Source organism: Eucalyptus grandis, chromosome 6 (assembly GCF_016545825.1).
Source record: "Eucalyptus grandis isolate ANBG69807.140 chromosome 6, ASM1654582v1, whole genome shotgun sequence".
NCBI classification, from domain to species: domain Eukaryota; kingdom Viridiplantae; phylum Streptophyta; class Magnoliopsida; order Myrtales; family Myrtaceae; genus Eucalyptus; species Eucalyptus grandis.
The window spans coordinates 9514122-9528187 of record NC_052617.1 but is presented as its reverse complement, the minus strand read 5'-3'; the positions used below and the strand labels follow the sequence as shown (position 1 = coordinate 9528187).

Here is a 14066-nt window from a genome sequence, read left to right as displayed (position 1 = left end):
TAATTGCCGCTTCCTTTTTCATCTCCGTACGTTGGGATTTTGCGTTGAATGGGTCCCTTCATTTAGTGGCTTCCACCGAACGAACAGGTGAGACTGAATTGGATCTAGATCACGTGAACTATCTGTGTACTCGTTGATCATGCAAGTCTTACATGATCAATGGTTTGTAAAGCATTTTACCGACATTATTGCTGCTACACCCATGCTGGCAATGTTAAGGAGCTACATATCTTGTAGGAAACTGTCGAAGTGCACTGAATTATCTCTTGACTTTTTCGCATACAGAAACAGAGAAGTCCTTCATTTTTGCTTAGCCCACCAAATCAATCCACCTGATGAACACGGTTTGCTTACCAATTTATCTGCCTATGCTTCTATTTTTTTTTTTTTTTGGGGGGGGCCCACGAACTTGCACATGCTTATATCTACCTAGTTTCCACTAACCCGTCAATTGAGCTTTGTTAATGAATGTCTTGAGAATACTCTCACCATTTTAAAATTTGTCCAGACATTTGAAATGCATTGAAGCTTAGCAAATTTTCACATGTGGAGATGAAATGACACGAGTTGTATCATTGTCAAGAGCATATTTGAATTACATTTTATATACAATGGATCTTGATGATGTGAATGAGGAATGTAGTTCTTCAAAGGACCTGACACGTTTATGTCATCAAATAGTCATGTTTTAAGAAATATTTAAGGACATTCGTAATTTTTAAGGATAATAAATTTCTTTTCTCAAGGCATATGTTACAATGTTTATTGTCATGAAATTACTCTATTTTTTTTTTTATAGAGAAAGAGTCTACTTTGACGTTATTTTTTTTCATCATAAATTTGTTAGTACATTTCGCTTAAATTATTGTCAACATTTAAATTGTAAAAGTTGCAGACATTTCAATAATAGTTTAGCAAACGACTTTTACTTTTCATGAAAACCCTTTCCTATAAGTGAATTAAATGTAGCCTAAATCCAACATTTTATTCTTTTTTTTTTTGAATAATTCTAATAAAGAACTACTGGTTTTATTTTTCACAGAAAGACAAAAAAAAAAAAAAAAGGAAAAAGGAAAAAGGAACGAAAAATTCGACCAAACAGCCCACACTTTTTTCTTAAGCTGGAAACGCGATAGTTGATTGACCTTTGACCGGCAACTAACAATCAGATAAATTCTCAAATCAGTCAAATCAGTCCTATATCTATTTTATGGATATAAACATTTTAATTTTATCAATTTTGTTTCTAACCTTTGCATGAAATTTCAATATAGTCATTCAAGTCAAGTTTTGTTGGAAATTGCTAACATAGCAATCTAATTATCACCGATGATTTGCTTGTTCAATGTTGATTTGAGCAGCAGATCGTGCCTTTTTTTTTTTACTTTGGCAGGGGAGATGAGTGGCAGAGCAAGCTTGCGATGCTCATAGATGTGGCAGCTGCACTCGAGTTTCGTTGATTCAATGTACTGCTACTTCTAGAATTTTCAATCATCGAAGAATCGATTGTGTGAAGTCATGATGTCTCGTGCGCATCTTTCTTAAGATGAGAAAACCGGGGTCATGAGTTTCGGATTCAGGGTATTTGCAGTCAGGATACTTAGACTGTGAAAGAATATTGTGCTACTGACTTACAGGACAAGAGGGTTAGTAAGGAATGTAGCTTATGGTTGCATGTTGGAAGTGCAAGAGAGGAGGAAATTTTATCCGAAGTACCCAGGGAATTTCATTGCAGCACCTATGGATTCCGCATGCTTGGCCAGTGTCTGCTGATAGAATCGAATGTAGCAGTAGGAATATAGAATAAGAATGTTAACTTGTTAACTGGTTCACTGATTGCCTGAGTGGCGTTCAGAGAACAATCGTGTGACAAATTATGGTGTGCTATTCGCCAAAACGTGGAGGTTAACTAGCTCGGGAAATTTATGCATAGTGAAGAGGGTTCTTTCGTGTTTCTGAGCTTGTTACGTCTGTGACAGTTCAAAAACTTGTGCTATGGCAAGTTTGGCTTCTATTAGAAGCCAAATTTGCAGTATTCACATGAAACTTGCTGATATCTGCTGAAAGCATGAATACTGGGTTTGGTTTGTTGTCTGAACCTTGACTTGCATGATTTTCAGGTATGTGTTTATGATGTCTGGTACTAGCAAAACCTTGTTGGCTTGTGGTAGAGTGAGTGCCGATTATTTTCCACCAAACTACAAACAGGGCAGCTCAGTATGATGCTTTCTCTTTTCACAAATCCTTTTTTTTTGGTCCTGTGTGCCTGTGTTATATAGATCTTCTTGATATGCCTTTGCAATCTAATAAGTAGGGATGGAAGTGAGTCGCTGTTTTCCAAGGGTTTGACAAGGGACGCGGCACAAGGAGGTGGAAACGTAACCACTGTAATGTACGGCACAATGGATGGGTCGCTCGGAGAAGCCTTTTTAATTTTGGAGGAAGAACGCCTTACATGGAAGAAGAGGAGAGCTTCTACTGGTGAGAGGCAGAGGAAACACACATGGAATTCAAAACCTGATCTCACTTATGCTGAAAAGAATGTGTGCAAAGAGGATCTAGATGAGATTTCTCTGTACCGATGGGTTAAATGTCGATCTGATCAGTTCTCCCTACTTTCAGGAAATGAAAAAGGCAATTGCAGCTTTGGGCCCTGCATATGAATTCCCTTAGAGAGAGAGGCTTTGTGATTCCTTCCTTAGTAAAGAGAGATGTATTTCTTGCTGTGCTTGGTGAGGCAACCTTGAAGTTGGACCTGCAAATGTCATAACGATAATCTCACACCTTGATCGTGCGAATAAGTTTTCTGAATCTCTCCAGGAATCAAAGTATCCTTACATATTTTGGTCTCCTTGCACATCGAATTCCATACAGATGTTGATGGAAGAAATAGATGAAACTCAATCCCTTGAACCTAGAGTTATTGGTGCAAGGCAAATTGAGGAACGGGTAACTGCATATGGACTGTCTTTATCCATGGACATTGACCGGAAGTCAGAAAAGAAATTCTGACTCGATTTCCACCGTCCTAGCATCTTCATATAGCACTGCCCAGAGGATTCTCGAACTAGAGGTAGCACTTCGTGAGGTGGTAATGAGCGAAGAACGGAAGAAATGGAAGCTCAATATTCTGGATGACGTTTCAAATATTGAAGCCACCATCCTAGGAGACGACTTTTGGAGCGAGGCCCATTCCTTTGTGCAGCTATGGCATCCTTTGCAAGTTAGGTGGCCATCTTCAACAGAGAATTCTTTCATGGGTGCCGTTCATGGCTGGCGGGTTCAGATACTAGAAGCCTTAATGAGTTCTGCAATTGATGAAGTTCCATTGAGTCACTGCAAGCACTGTTGGCGCAGGGGTGGGATGAGTTGTTTTCTGCCCTTCCCGCTGTGGTTACATTCTGAATCCTATGTTTTTCAGGAAAGTTCTCAAAACGAGGATAAAATAGTCATGAGGGGTTCGTGGGCAGTCCTAGGTAAGGATGAACGTGAAAGTGCAGCGAGACCGATAGTGAGGGAGGAGCTTGACTCTTATTGGAGGCTTGAAGGGACTTTCCGTGAGGAAGATGCCCTCGTTTGTAGAGACGATCTAAGTCCCAACCGCATGGTTGGAGAATTTTGGTTTCGAAGCTCCTCGTTTGCTAGCTTTAGCAGATCAGGTTCTGAGCCGAATTTCGAGTGTTGAGAGTACATAATGAGATGGGGCAGGCCAATGATCTTTCATCACAAGAAGCAGCTTACCAATTCGGGGTGAAGAGAATTGAAGATCTTGTTTGTGTCCAGAACCTCAGACTTCACATCCAGCATGTTTGAATCCAAGTGTTTCATTACTCAAATGCAACTTGATTTCCAGCTCCCCCATTTAGAGAGTGGAGAGAACATGGGACATTGCTCATTTTTTATCAAACCGAGGCAATGGTAAGTACGCATGGAAAATAACCTCAGAGGGCTCGAACTGCATGGATACGGGAGTTCCGAAATCAATCATTTCTTCATCATTTAGAATATTCCGTCACTCTGAGTATTGACAGAGGAGATGACAAGTGCCGAATGACTTTTCCTCCATGAATTCGACGACCAAGAGGTGATTATCTCATTTTTATTTTTTTTTCCATCTTGGTGTTCAGCTGCCACAATTAAATGCTGACTTCTGTTGACATGGTGGATGAGAATTTCTTTTGAGCTGAACCTATGACCAATCTTGTGCTATTCATATGGTTGAAAATAATTATTGTGAAATGAATCAATTTTATCAATAAAACACTCATACTGTCATACATATTAGTGAATCGCCCATTTCTTGCCCAACACCGGGCCGTGCACAAAGGCTTGATGAGTTCCTGTGTAAACCACCGCAAAAATACATACCACTTCGACAAAATTGTATGAAAAGATAAGGGTGAATGAAGATTCAATTCAACAGTTGAAAGAGACAGGAAAGCAACGAACAAAAAATTAATAATGATGCTGGCTGTGGGGTTCGAACCCACGCGCACTTATGTGCAGAAGATCTTAAGTCTTCCCCTTAACCTCTCGGGCAAACCAGCACCGGTATGTCGAGTGCCCCGCATTATTTTACTTATTAAAAGATATCTCAATGGAAACATCTAGAAACGGTTAGCGTCTAAAATCGACCCCATGGCTTCTCGCAGAACCTGCGAACTCAACCTCCCACCCCGCGAAGCGCTTACGAGCCTCCTCATCGATCGTCTTGTCGCTCGCTGAATTCCCAGTTTCTGTCGAGAGAGATGGCGGAGCATCTGGCGTCGATCTTCGGGACGGAGAAGGACCGCGTGAACTGCCCCTTCTACTTCAAGATCGGGGCGTGCCGGCACGGGGACCGCTGCTCCAGGCTCCACACCAAGCCCAGCATCAGCCCCACCCTCTTGCTCTCCAACATGTACCAGCGCCCCGACATGATCACCCCCGGCGTCGACGCCCAGGGCCAGCCCATCGACCCCCGCAAAATCCAGGAGCATTTCGAGGTACCCTTGCCGTTCCCCCTCGCCTTTTTTCTTTCTTTGCCGCCTCAAGTTTCTGCTCCCGTCCGTTCCCGTTTTGGTCGGTGAGAACTTATAGAATCAAGAATACAGAAGATGAAGATGAAGAATGACAGTAGATGATCTGTGAAGAAGTTTTCGATTCTGTATTTCCATTCAATTGAACAAAAGAAGATGTTCTCCATAATGATCAACCGATTACAATACCTCTCTGTATATATGCAGAAAACAGAGGACTAACAACTAGAAAACAAACTAACTAACTTTCGCTAACAAACTTTACAGCTAAGCAAAACAGAACAGCAATCTTGAGACTTTGGTAATCCGCAGCAATCTTGAGACTCAGCAATCTTGAGACTTTGGTAATCCGTGTCTTTGACATCTGTATGATCTCCACCGTTGATGAAACTCATTATCCATGAGTTATCAATTTCTTCAACTCTTTTTGCTTCTTGACTGCCTTCTGGTGATCCACATCTATAATTGTCGAGGACTTCACCTCCTGTGATTGACTTCTCAATATTGCAGACTTGGCTTCTGATCTTGATTCTCTAACATTCCCCCTCAAATTGGGAAGAGTAAAAGATTCGATTCCCAATTTGGTTCGGAAAGTAAGATGAGATAAGCGGGATAGAGACTTGGTAAATATATCAGCTAATTGTAGATGAGTAGAAATATACTGAATACGAATAGATCCGAAGAGACTTTCTCACGGACAAAGTGAAAGTCAACTTCAATGTGCTTGGTTCGAGCATGTAATATTGGATTGGCGGTGAGAGAAATTGCTGATTTGTTGTCACAATATATAGTAGTAGGTGGCTGAAGAGAAATCCCTATATCTCGTAGCACAAATGTGATCCGTGAGTTCAGCGTGGTGAAGCAAGTGCACGATACTCTGCTTCGGTTGAAGATCTAGAAACAGAGGTTGCTTCTTGGCCGACCAGGATAGTAGATTGGATCCAAGAAACGTGCAAAACCTGTTGTGGAACGTCGTGTTGTTGGACAACCAGCCCAATCCGCATCGGAGAAACCATAGAGATGTACTTGAACTTTGAGAATGGAGATAGATTCCAAGATGTATAGTACCTTTGACATATCTAAGTACTCTTTTTAAGCGATGGAAATCTCCAACGGTAGGCATTGCATCTTTTGACGAGAGAAGATTAGTAGCAAATGCCGGATCTGGTCGAGTAATGGTTAAGTATTGAAGAGCACCAACCAAGCTTCGTATTCCATAGGATCCGTAAGTAGATTTGCGGTGTCGGCCATGGAGATTGATCGAAGAGGCGAGGTGTTGAGACCGGTTTACGGTCGGCCATATAAGCTCGTTTCAACAAGTCAATAGCATATTTAGTTTGACACGAAAGAGAGTCTCGTGAAGTTCGTTTGGCCTCAATACCCAAAAAAATAGTGAAGATACCCAAGATCTTTCATATGAAATCAAGACTAAGTTTCTGAATAAGATCGATTAAGAGATGTGGTGAACTCCCGGTCAAGATGATATCATCAACATATAGGAGCAAGAGAATTGTATGTGAATTTGTATGTAGAACAAATAACGATGGATCGGTCGTGTGCGAAGAAACCATTTTCGATTAAAAACTTGCTGAATTTATCAAACCAAGCTCTTGGTGCTTGTCGAAGACCATATAGAGACTTGTGGAGTAAACAGAGACATGGTTTGGGTGATGAGGACCGATAAAGCCAGTGGCTGTTCCATGTACACTTGTCTCGTTCAAATCTCCATGAAGAAAAGCATTCTTAACATCAAGCTGGTGTATTGGCCAGTGTCTTATCATAGCAAGAGATAACACTATTCGAATTGTTGTGTGTTTCACAAGCTGGTGAAAGTCTCGGTGAAGTCTAGTCCTTCTTCTTGGTGAAAGCCTTTGGCGACTAGACGAGCTTTGAGTCTCAAAGACCGCCATTTGGTGTGAGTTTGGTCTTATAGACCCATCGCAGCCTATTACATGCATCTGGTTAGTTCTAGGAATCAATGTCCATGTTTGATTTTCAGCAAGTGCATCCATCTCTTCTTTCATAGCCCTATACCAGGCTTGATTAGCTAAAGCCGACTTGATAGACTTTGGTTCCATAGGAACTGGATAATCGCTAAATAAGCATACTTTGGATTTGTTTTTTGAATTCCGGACTTTAGTCGAGTTTGCATATGATGAGTATTACTTGTACCTTGAGAGGATGACGAATGGAATTGGAGTTGGAGTGCCTTTCATTAGAACTTCCTTCAGCTCGTAGATCATTGTGTGAGGATAAGGAACTGGTAGTATTTTGTTCTTGAGAAATAGAACAATGTTGAGGCACAGCATCTATAAATTGTCCTTCTGTCATTGTCTCATCTTGCATATTCCTTGAGGAAATGATCTGAGATTGCTGTCTGTGACAAGGATGATAGGTACAGCAATCATGGAAATCAGGATGGATCTGGTGTGTGGGCGACGATGAGTGGATCTAGTAGCTGGTGACTCGGTGCTTGATGACTCAAGAAAATGTAGGCCTTCACTCCATAGTTTGTATAAGTTTGTATAATGTCCATATTCATTGATCAGCTTCTTTGTAAAAGGATAGGAATACTCATCAAAGACAACGTGCCCTCTTGATGTATACACGATTATTAGTTGGGACCAAACATCGATACCCTTTGTCTTTGAGTGCTATAACCCAAGAAGATACGGGGGAAGAGATCGAGGATCAAGTTTATGACTTGCATATGGTCTTAAGCAAGGATAGCATGCACAGCCAAATACTCTTAAATGATCATACCTTGGCTGTCTATGATGAAGTTTGCTATAGGGTGTGTTCATCCCAACTTTGGTGTGGGAAGAATGTTGATGATGTAATTAGCCGTCACAAATGCATCCACCCAAAATCTCAGTGGAACTTTTGAGTGATAGAGCATAGCTAATCCAAGTTCAACGATGTGTCGATGCTTTCTTTCGAGACTCCATTACGTTCGAGTGTGAGGACATGATATGAACTGTCTTATTCCATGATGACTCAGAAATTTTTGAAATCTAAAGCTTACGAACTCTCCACCTCCATCACTGGAAGATTTTAATCGATGATTATCTTGTCGTTCAACTAGCTTCTGAAATTGAACAAATATATCATAAAACTCAGATTTCAACTTCATGGGATATAGCCACAATATCGAAAAATTGTCAACAAAAATCACATAATATCTAAACTTTTGAAAGGAACAGATTGGTGATGGTCCCCATATGTCACAATGAATTCTTTCTAATGGGGAACTTGATACGAGAATCCGAAAAGGAAATGATAGAGCTGAACTTTTGGCTATTTGACAGCCGCTGCAAACAACTTGAGATGAAGAAGCAAATTGTATAAGCTTCGTTTTTGTAGATGCTTAACTACTTGAGCATTTGTATGAGCCAAACGCTGATGCCATATGTCTTCACTGACTGTCTTTTGTCGCCGAGTAAAGAAGGCTTACGTGGTTTGTGGATTAGCTTGATAAAGACCCCTAATTTTCCTTCCGAGCTTCACGGTTGTGTTGGTATTGTTGTCCTTTACATAAACACCGCTTTTGTCAAAAATAAAAGAACAAGGGAAGTCATCGTGAGTTTAGATACTGAAAGGAGGTTCTTCTTTATCTCTGGGACAATTAGAACATCGTTAAGAGGTAATGTATTGTTCTTTGTTTTGAGCCAGGTGTTGCCAATGTGAGTTACAGGTAAACATGATCCATTGCCTATCATAACAGTATCATGTCCTTGATATTTAGAAAAAGTATGGAGCATACCAGGATCGCACTAATGTGAGCTGTAGCTCCGAGTCGAGATACCACTCACCGCCCGTTGAGTCTTCAATATGCATTGCTGTCAAGGCTGCTGGAATATCTTCGTTTGATAAGAATTGTCAAACCGATACCAGCGAGCGAAGAGCATCATGTCCAGACTTTTTACATATTTGACACTCTAGTCGAATGCTACTTGTTTCTTTTTCATTCTGCAAATTTTTACTTGAGTTTGCGAAGGATAAGTCTTGACATTTTGGTACCTGCGTGAGTAAGTGGTATAGGGCCTAAACCCTTGGTTTGTTGTAGGGATAACATTTCTCTCTCTAGGGTGTTGATTTCCTTGCCCCGGACCGAAGATATCTCGTTGTACCCCGATATCTCTCAAAACCACGACCCCTATTGTTACCGGTTCTGCCACGACCATAGCTTCGACCACCTCTCGTATCCTCCTCTTTCGAGATATAAATCCGAAGCTTGAGAAAAGTAGTTTTCATTTGTGGCATCTTTAGACTGAACTCGAAACTGTCTTTGTCCAAAATACGCCAAATTCGGGTTGAATCACTCCTAGAAAAGTTTTTGAGTCTCAATTCAAACCTTTCTAATTGAGCAATAACCTCATCATACTGGCCGAGGCTTTAAACAATATATGGTTGTCCGAAAGTTCTCATACTGACCTAAACCTTCCAATACACCAAACATCTTGGTTATATCATCCATCCTGTGTTTGCCTATTGCATTCAATCGATCACATATGGATTTATATTCCCGAGATAATCAGCAAGGGTTTGTTCATGCTTATGACATGTTTGCAGTTTCCCCTTAATTCAAACTCTCTAGCAATTGATTTCAAAACCTTTTCGAAGAGTTTGCCATACTTCCGATGTTTCTAATCCAATGATTAGGCTCAAAATATTTTCATTAACAGCTCCAGATCCATGATGAAATCAACTCGATCTGTTCTAATCCAGTCAGTATACTCGGGATTAATAAGATCGGTTTCACAACCTTCATCCTCTCGTTTGCATTCGAGAGGGTGAAGGAATATCTCCATTAACAAAACCAAATAAATCTTGGCTTTTCAAAAACCTTTGGATCTGAGCTTGCCACAATAAGAAGTTGTCCTCAGCAAGTTTGATTGTGACGAAGTTTGTGATATTCACATGTATCGGAAAAGGATATTTTGGAGTTCTAATCGCCATTAATATGATTCTTTGAAGAAGATGATAACGGTAGTGCTTATGAGCTCTAAACTGTATGTGTTTACCTTGAACCAGAGGGCTTCGGTGTTCGTCTACTTCTTACGGCTTGATTCACGATCTGGTTACTTGATAGATTCTATTCGACGGGTTGATCTTCCCGCTCCGATACCATGAGAACTTATAGAATCAAGAATACGAAGATGAAGATGAAGAATGACGATAGATGATCCGTGAAGAAGTTTTCGATTCCGTATTTCCATTCAATTGAACAAAAGAAGATGTTCTCCATAATGATCAACCGATTACAATACCTCTCAGTATATATGCAGAAAACGAGAGGACTAACAACTAGAAAACAAACTAACTAACTTTCGCTAACAAACTTTACAGCTAAGCAAAACAGAACAGCAATCTTGAGACTTTGGTAATCCGCAGACAATCTTGAGACTCAGCAATCTTGAGACTTTGGTAATCCGTGTCTTTGACATCCGTATGATCTCCACCGTTGATGAAACTCATTATCCATGAGTTATCAATTTCTTCAACTCTTTTTGCTTCTTGACTGCGCATTCGTGATCCACATCTATAATTGTCGAGGACTTCACCTCCTGTGATTGACTTCTCAATATTGCAGACTTGGCTTCTGATCTTGATTCTCTAACAGTCGGAACGTTGACGTCTGCGTCATCAGATTCCGATAGGGTTGAGATGCTTGTGGTCGTCGTTCGTCTTTTTCCCCTCGCGGATTCTGACGAAGGCGCCTGCTATCGGTTACATGTTCTGGATTTTGAGAAGGAAGGAATAGATAGAGCTGATGCTTTATCTGTTAATTTCATTTACTCGACCATGTTGACGAGTTGTCCCTTTCTTTGATGTTTCGCGACAGTGAATTGAGCGCACGATTGGCTGTGGGATCATGTTACTGTATCATTCGAGCGCGTCGAGTTCGAATTCCCGAATAGGACGCACCGTTCTCTAGAATCTGCGGGATTGGAGGCTCCAGAGGCTCCATCATTCACATCTTGTTATGTTACTCGTTGAACTGTATCTAATCCATGTTATCGCGACAATTGATGACCGCTGTCATACTGTGGCTTTCTGCTATCATCTGCCGGTCAATGTCTCGTTTCAATTATGCGGAACGTCCATCAGCAACTCTAATACTGAGGTCGGATCTGTTTGTTACCTGGCGTCGCAGGATTTTTATGAAGATCTGTTTGAAGAGCTGAACAAGTATGGAGAGATGGAGAGCCTTAATGTCTGCGATAACCTTGCTGACCACATGGTACTGCTCTGGCAACTAAAAATGAGAACATCAGCGATACTCCTTTCCACGACAATTTAATGCTTAATGGTCTGCTCTTTTTTTTTTTCTTTTTTTTTTTCTGAAAATTCCTGAGCAGGTGGGCAATGTCTATGTTCAGTTTAGAGAGGAAGAACAGGCGCAAAGGGCCCTTCAGAGCCTGAGTGGAAGATATTATGCAGGTCAGGGAACCTCTTGTTGGTGTAACACTTGAGTATAATTGATTGTGCATTCTTGGTTTATTATGTTTGGCGTCTTCCATTTCAGGCCGTCCCATTATTGTTGATTACTCTCCTGTCACTGACTTCCGAGAAGCCACCTGTAGGCAATATGAAGAAGACAAGTGCAACCGTGGTGGATACTGCAATTTTATGCATTTGAAAAGCATTAGCAGGTACATGATGTATTTAATTAGCTTAGCTAAGTGCAATGTTTTTGCATGATTCTTATGAGACTAGTTGACATCTCATACATAGGGAGTTGAGGCGGCAATTGTTTGGGAGGTATCGACGGAGGCATAGTCGGAGCCGGAGCCGGAGCCGAAGCCCCTATCGGCACCGTAGCTATGAAGAGCACTCTTATGGAGGAAGGGGATATCGGAGGAGACATGATGAGTATGACTATCATGATAGCAGGAGCAGGAGGCACAGGAGCACAAGTCCTGGCCACCGGAGAGGGAGAAGTAGGAGTCCACAAGGAAGGAGGAATGCCAGTCCGGTTAGGGAAGGCAGTGAGGAGAGGCGTGCCAGAATTGAACAATGGAACAGGGAAAGGGAATGGCAAGAAAATGCTAATGTGGCCAACTCTAACCATAACAGCAATGGCAATCTTGAAAATGCTATGAATCATCATGCGAGAAGTGGGGATTTGTGCGCTTATCAAAAGCAGCAGCAGCCACCTTCTCAGGATGGAGTGTATGGATATTGATTGAATCCGAGTTAATGGTTTGTTTCTTTCTCCTGCAGCTAGCTCCATAGAACTTTACCATTAAGTGAAGGCACTCCTTTTACATGTGAATCTTACTGCACATTTTCACTGTGCAGGTGCTGTTTAGGTTCAGTGTTCTGTGATATGACTATTAAAAAAATTTACTTTATCATGATTATAGGATAATTGATTTTATGTTTGATTTGCATCCATGCCACCTTCCTTTTTTCCTTCTACTTATTTGCCGATGCTGAACTTGACCCATCTGCCTCCGCAATTTTTTTTCTGCAAAGTCCTACTTTATTTCATGGGTAACTGTCACTCTTTCATGACATAGTGCGCCTGCTAAGCCCTACTTAATTTTTTGGGTAACTGTGTCATTATTTAATGGCATAGCAGGGCATTCTCCAATCAATTTGTATTCATAAAATGGAAGAATTGTTCTTAAACTATCTATAGTAGTGCAAGTCCCCGCTTGATTCCTGCTTGATATTTTGCTTACGAATTTTCACAAACATGTTAACACAACTTTGTGATTACCAAAATGCCCTGACTGGCTATTGAATATGCTTGTTATCTTGCTTGAAGATTGTAAATTTTAACTGTTAATTGAAAAAGTGTCTGCATTTCTTTTGGAATCTTAAGCCTTTGTTTGATGGGCCATGACTTGACATATCAAAATGACCCATAAAAGATCATGTTGCCTTGGCAATTGACATATGCACATGAGAAAGTGGATAAGCCCTTTCATCTGTGTCATTTCTGAGATAAATTTTCAGCTTGACTTGTTTTTGTTACTTTTATGTATTTTCCATTGGAGATGAGCATAAAGGTAGTAACTTGGCATTTGCTAGTGTGCTTGTGACATGTAGTTTTAGGTCATTTATTCATCTTTTACTCTCAGGAATTCAGTGTGCACACATCAGGACTTATGTCGAAGCAAAACTTCCACGGTTTTGATGGTTCTGCTTTCTATCTTCACTTCTACTATTCGTGAATTATGTAAACCAATAATGATCTTATGTACCTTTCAAGTCTTGCAGGTCAAGGTTCTGCATTTTCTTCAAGTGGATTCAGTGTTTTACATCTATAGTTTATCAAAAGGGAAGGAATCAATCCAGTTTTTTGATCATGGTTTCCCTGTGTGTACAGGTTGCCTGGCAGATAGTGGAGAATTGGGTCTGGAGGATCTGTAGTTATTTTGGATCCATCAAAGTTATCTAAGGTCATGTCTTGCTTTATTTTATGCGTAGCAGATTGGGAACAGCGATGTTAGTTTCTTTTTACTGCTTTGATCATCATGAGGACTCGTTACTTGTAGAATACTTACAATCCATATGACAAACAGTTAATGGCTCATGATAGCTAGACTTGATTGTACGAGGATGAAGCAAACCGACTAGTGGTGGTGGTCATTTCGAAAGATGCATTTGCATCCCGCAATTTGACGAGCTTCCTTGGAAGTCGTTGTCCAAATTGTAGTTTTAATTTGATGGGAACGCGCATGCAAACTGAATCATGCCGCGGATGTTCCTTTGGTCGACCTTGTTTTGTTCATCAGTACAGTTTTAGTCCACGCGAGTCAGATTCGGATTTTCATGGGATATCAGCTTATAAGTGGGATCCATTTACCATGGTGAAAGAGAAGGATGCTGGGTACTCACGTATTGTTCTTCTTTACTTTGAAGTTGCATCATTCGTTGCTATGACAAATCAATGAATCGGTTGGTAGGGGCGTTTGGTTTTTACCAGTGACGGAGGTTCGCATACAGATTACCTTCTCGCTTCGATATTCGTTCTTGAATTGCTTAATTCTTAATGGGGTGTTCTTGGTAGGGGCGTGCAACCAAACCGGTTTT

The 14066-nt window shown here is 40.8% G+C and overlaps 2 protein-coding genes and 1 non-coding gene across 4 annotated transcripts; 2 read left to right on the top strand and 1 right to left on the bottom strand.

Moving 5' to 3' along the window:
- The first annotated feature begins 2402 nt into the window (after positions 1 to 2402).
- LOC120294293 lies at positions 2403 to 3685 on the top strand. Its single transcript, XM_039314301.1, has 3 exons — positions 2403 to 2585; positions 2821 to 2949; positions 2999 to 3685. The coding sequence occupies exons 1-3, from the start codon at positions 2403 to 2405 to the stop codon at positions 3683 to 3685; spliced, it is 999 nt and encodes a 332-aa protein (XP_039170235.1).
- A 780-nt stretch (positions 3686 to 4465) lies between these two features.
- Positions 4466 to 4547, bottom strand: TRNAL-UAA. Its single transcript has one exon. It is a non-coding gene; the product is annotated as a tRNA-Leu (tRNA).
- A 76-nt stretch (positions 4548 to 4623) lies between these two features.
- Positions 4624 to 13811, top strand: LOC104434017 (splicing factor U2af small subunit B). Of its 2 annotated transcripts, none has more exons than XM_010046961.3 (6): positions 4624 to 4985; positions 11176 to 11262; positions 11381 to 11462; positions 11548 to 11674; positions 11757 to 12224; positions 13112 to 13811. In XM_010046961.3, exons 1-5 carry the CDS (start codon positions 4749 to 4751, stop codon positions 12205 to 12207), a joined length of 984 nt encoding a protein of 327 aa, XP_010045263.1. In that variant the 5' UTR covers positions 4624 to 4748; the 3' UTR covers positions 12208 to 12224; positions 13112 to 13811. The 2 variants fall into 2 exon arrangements, with proteins under 2 accessions (XP_010045263.1, XP_010045264.1); XM_010046962.3 differs by having other exon boundaries at positions 4625 to 4985; positions 13360 to 13811.
- Positions 13812 to 14066: the final 255 nt, after the last annotated feature.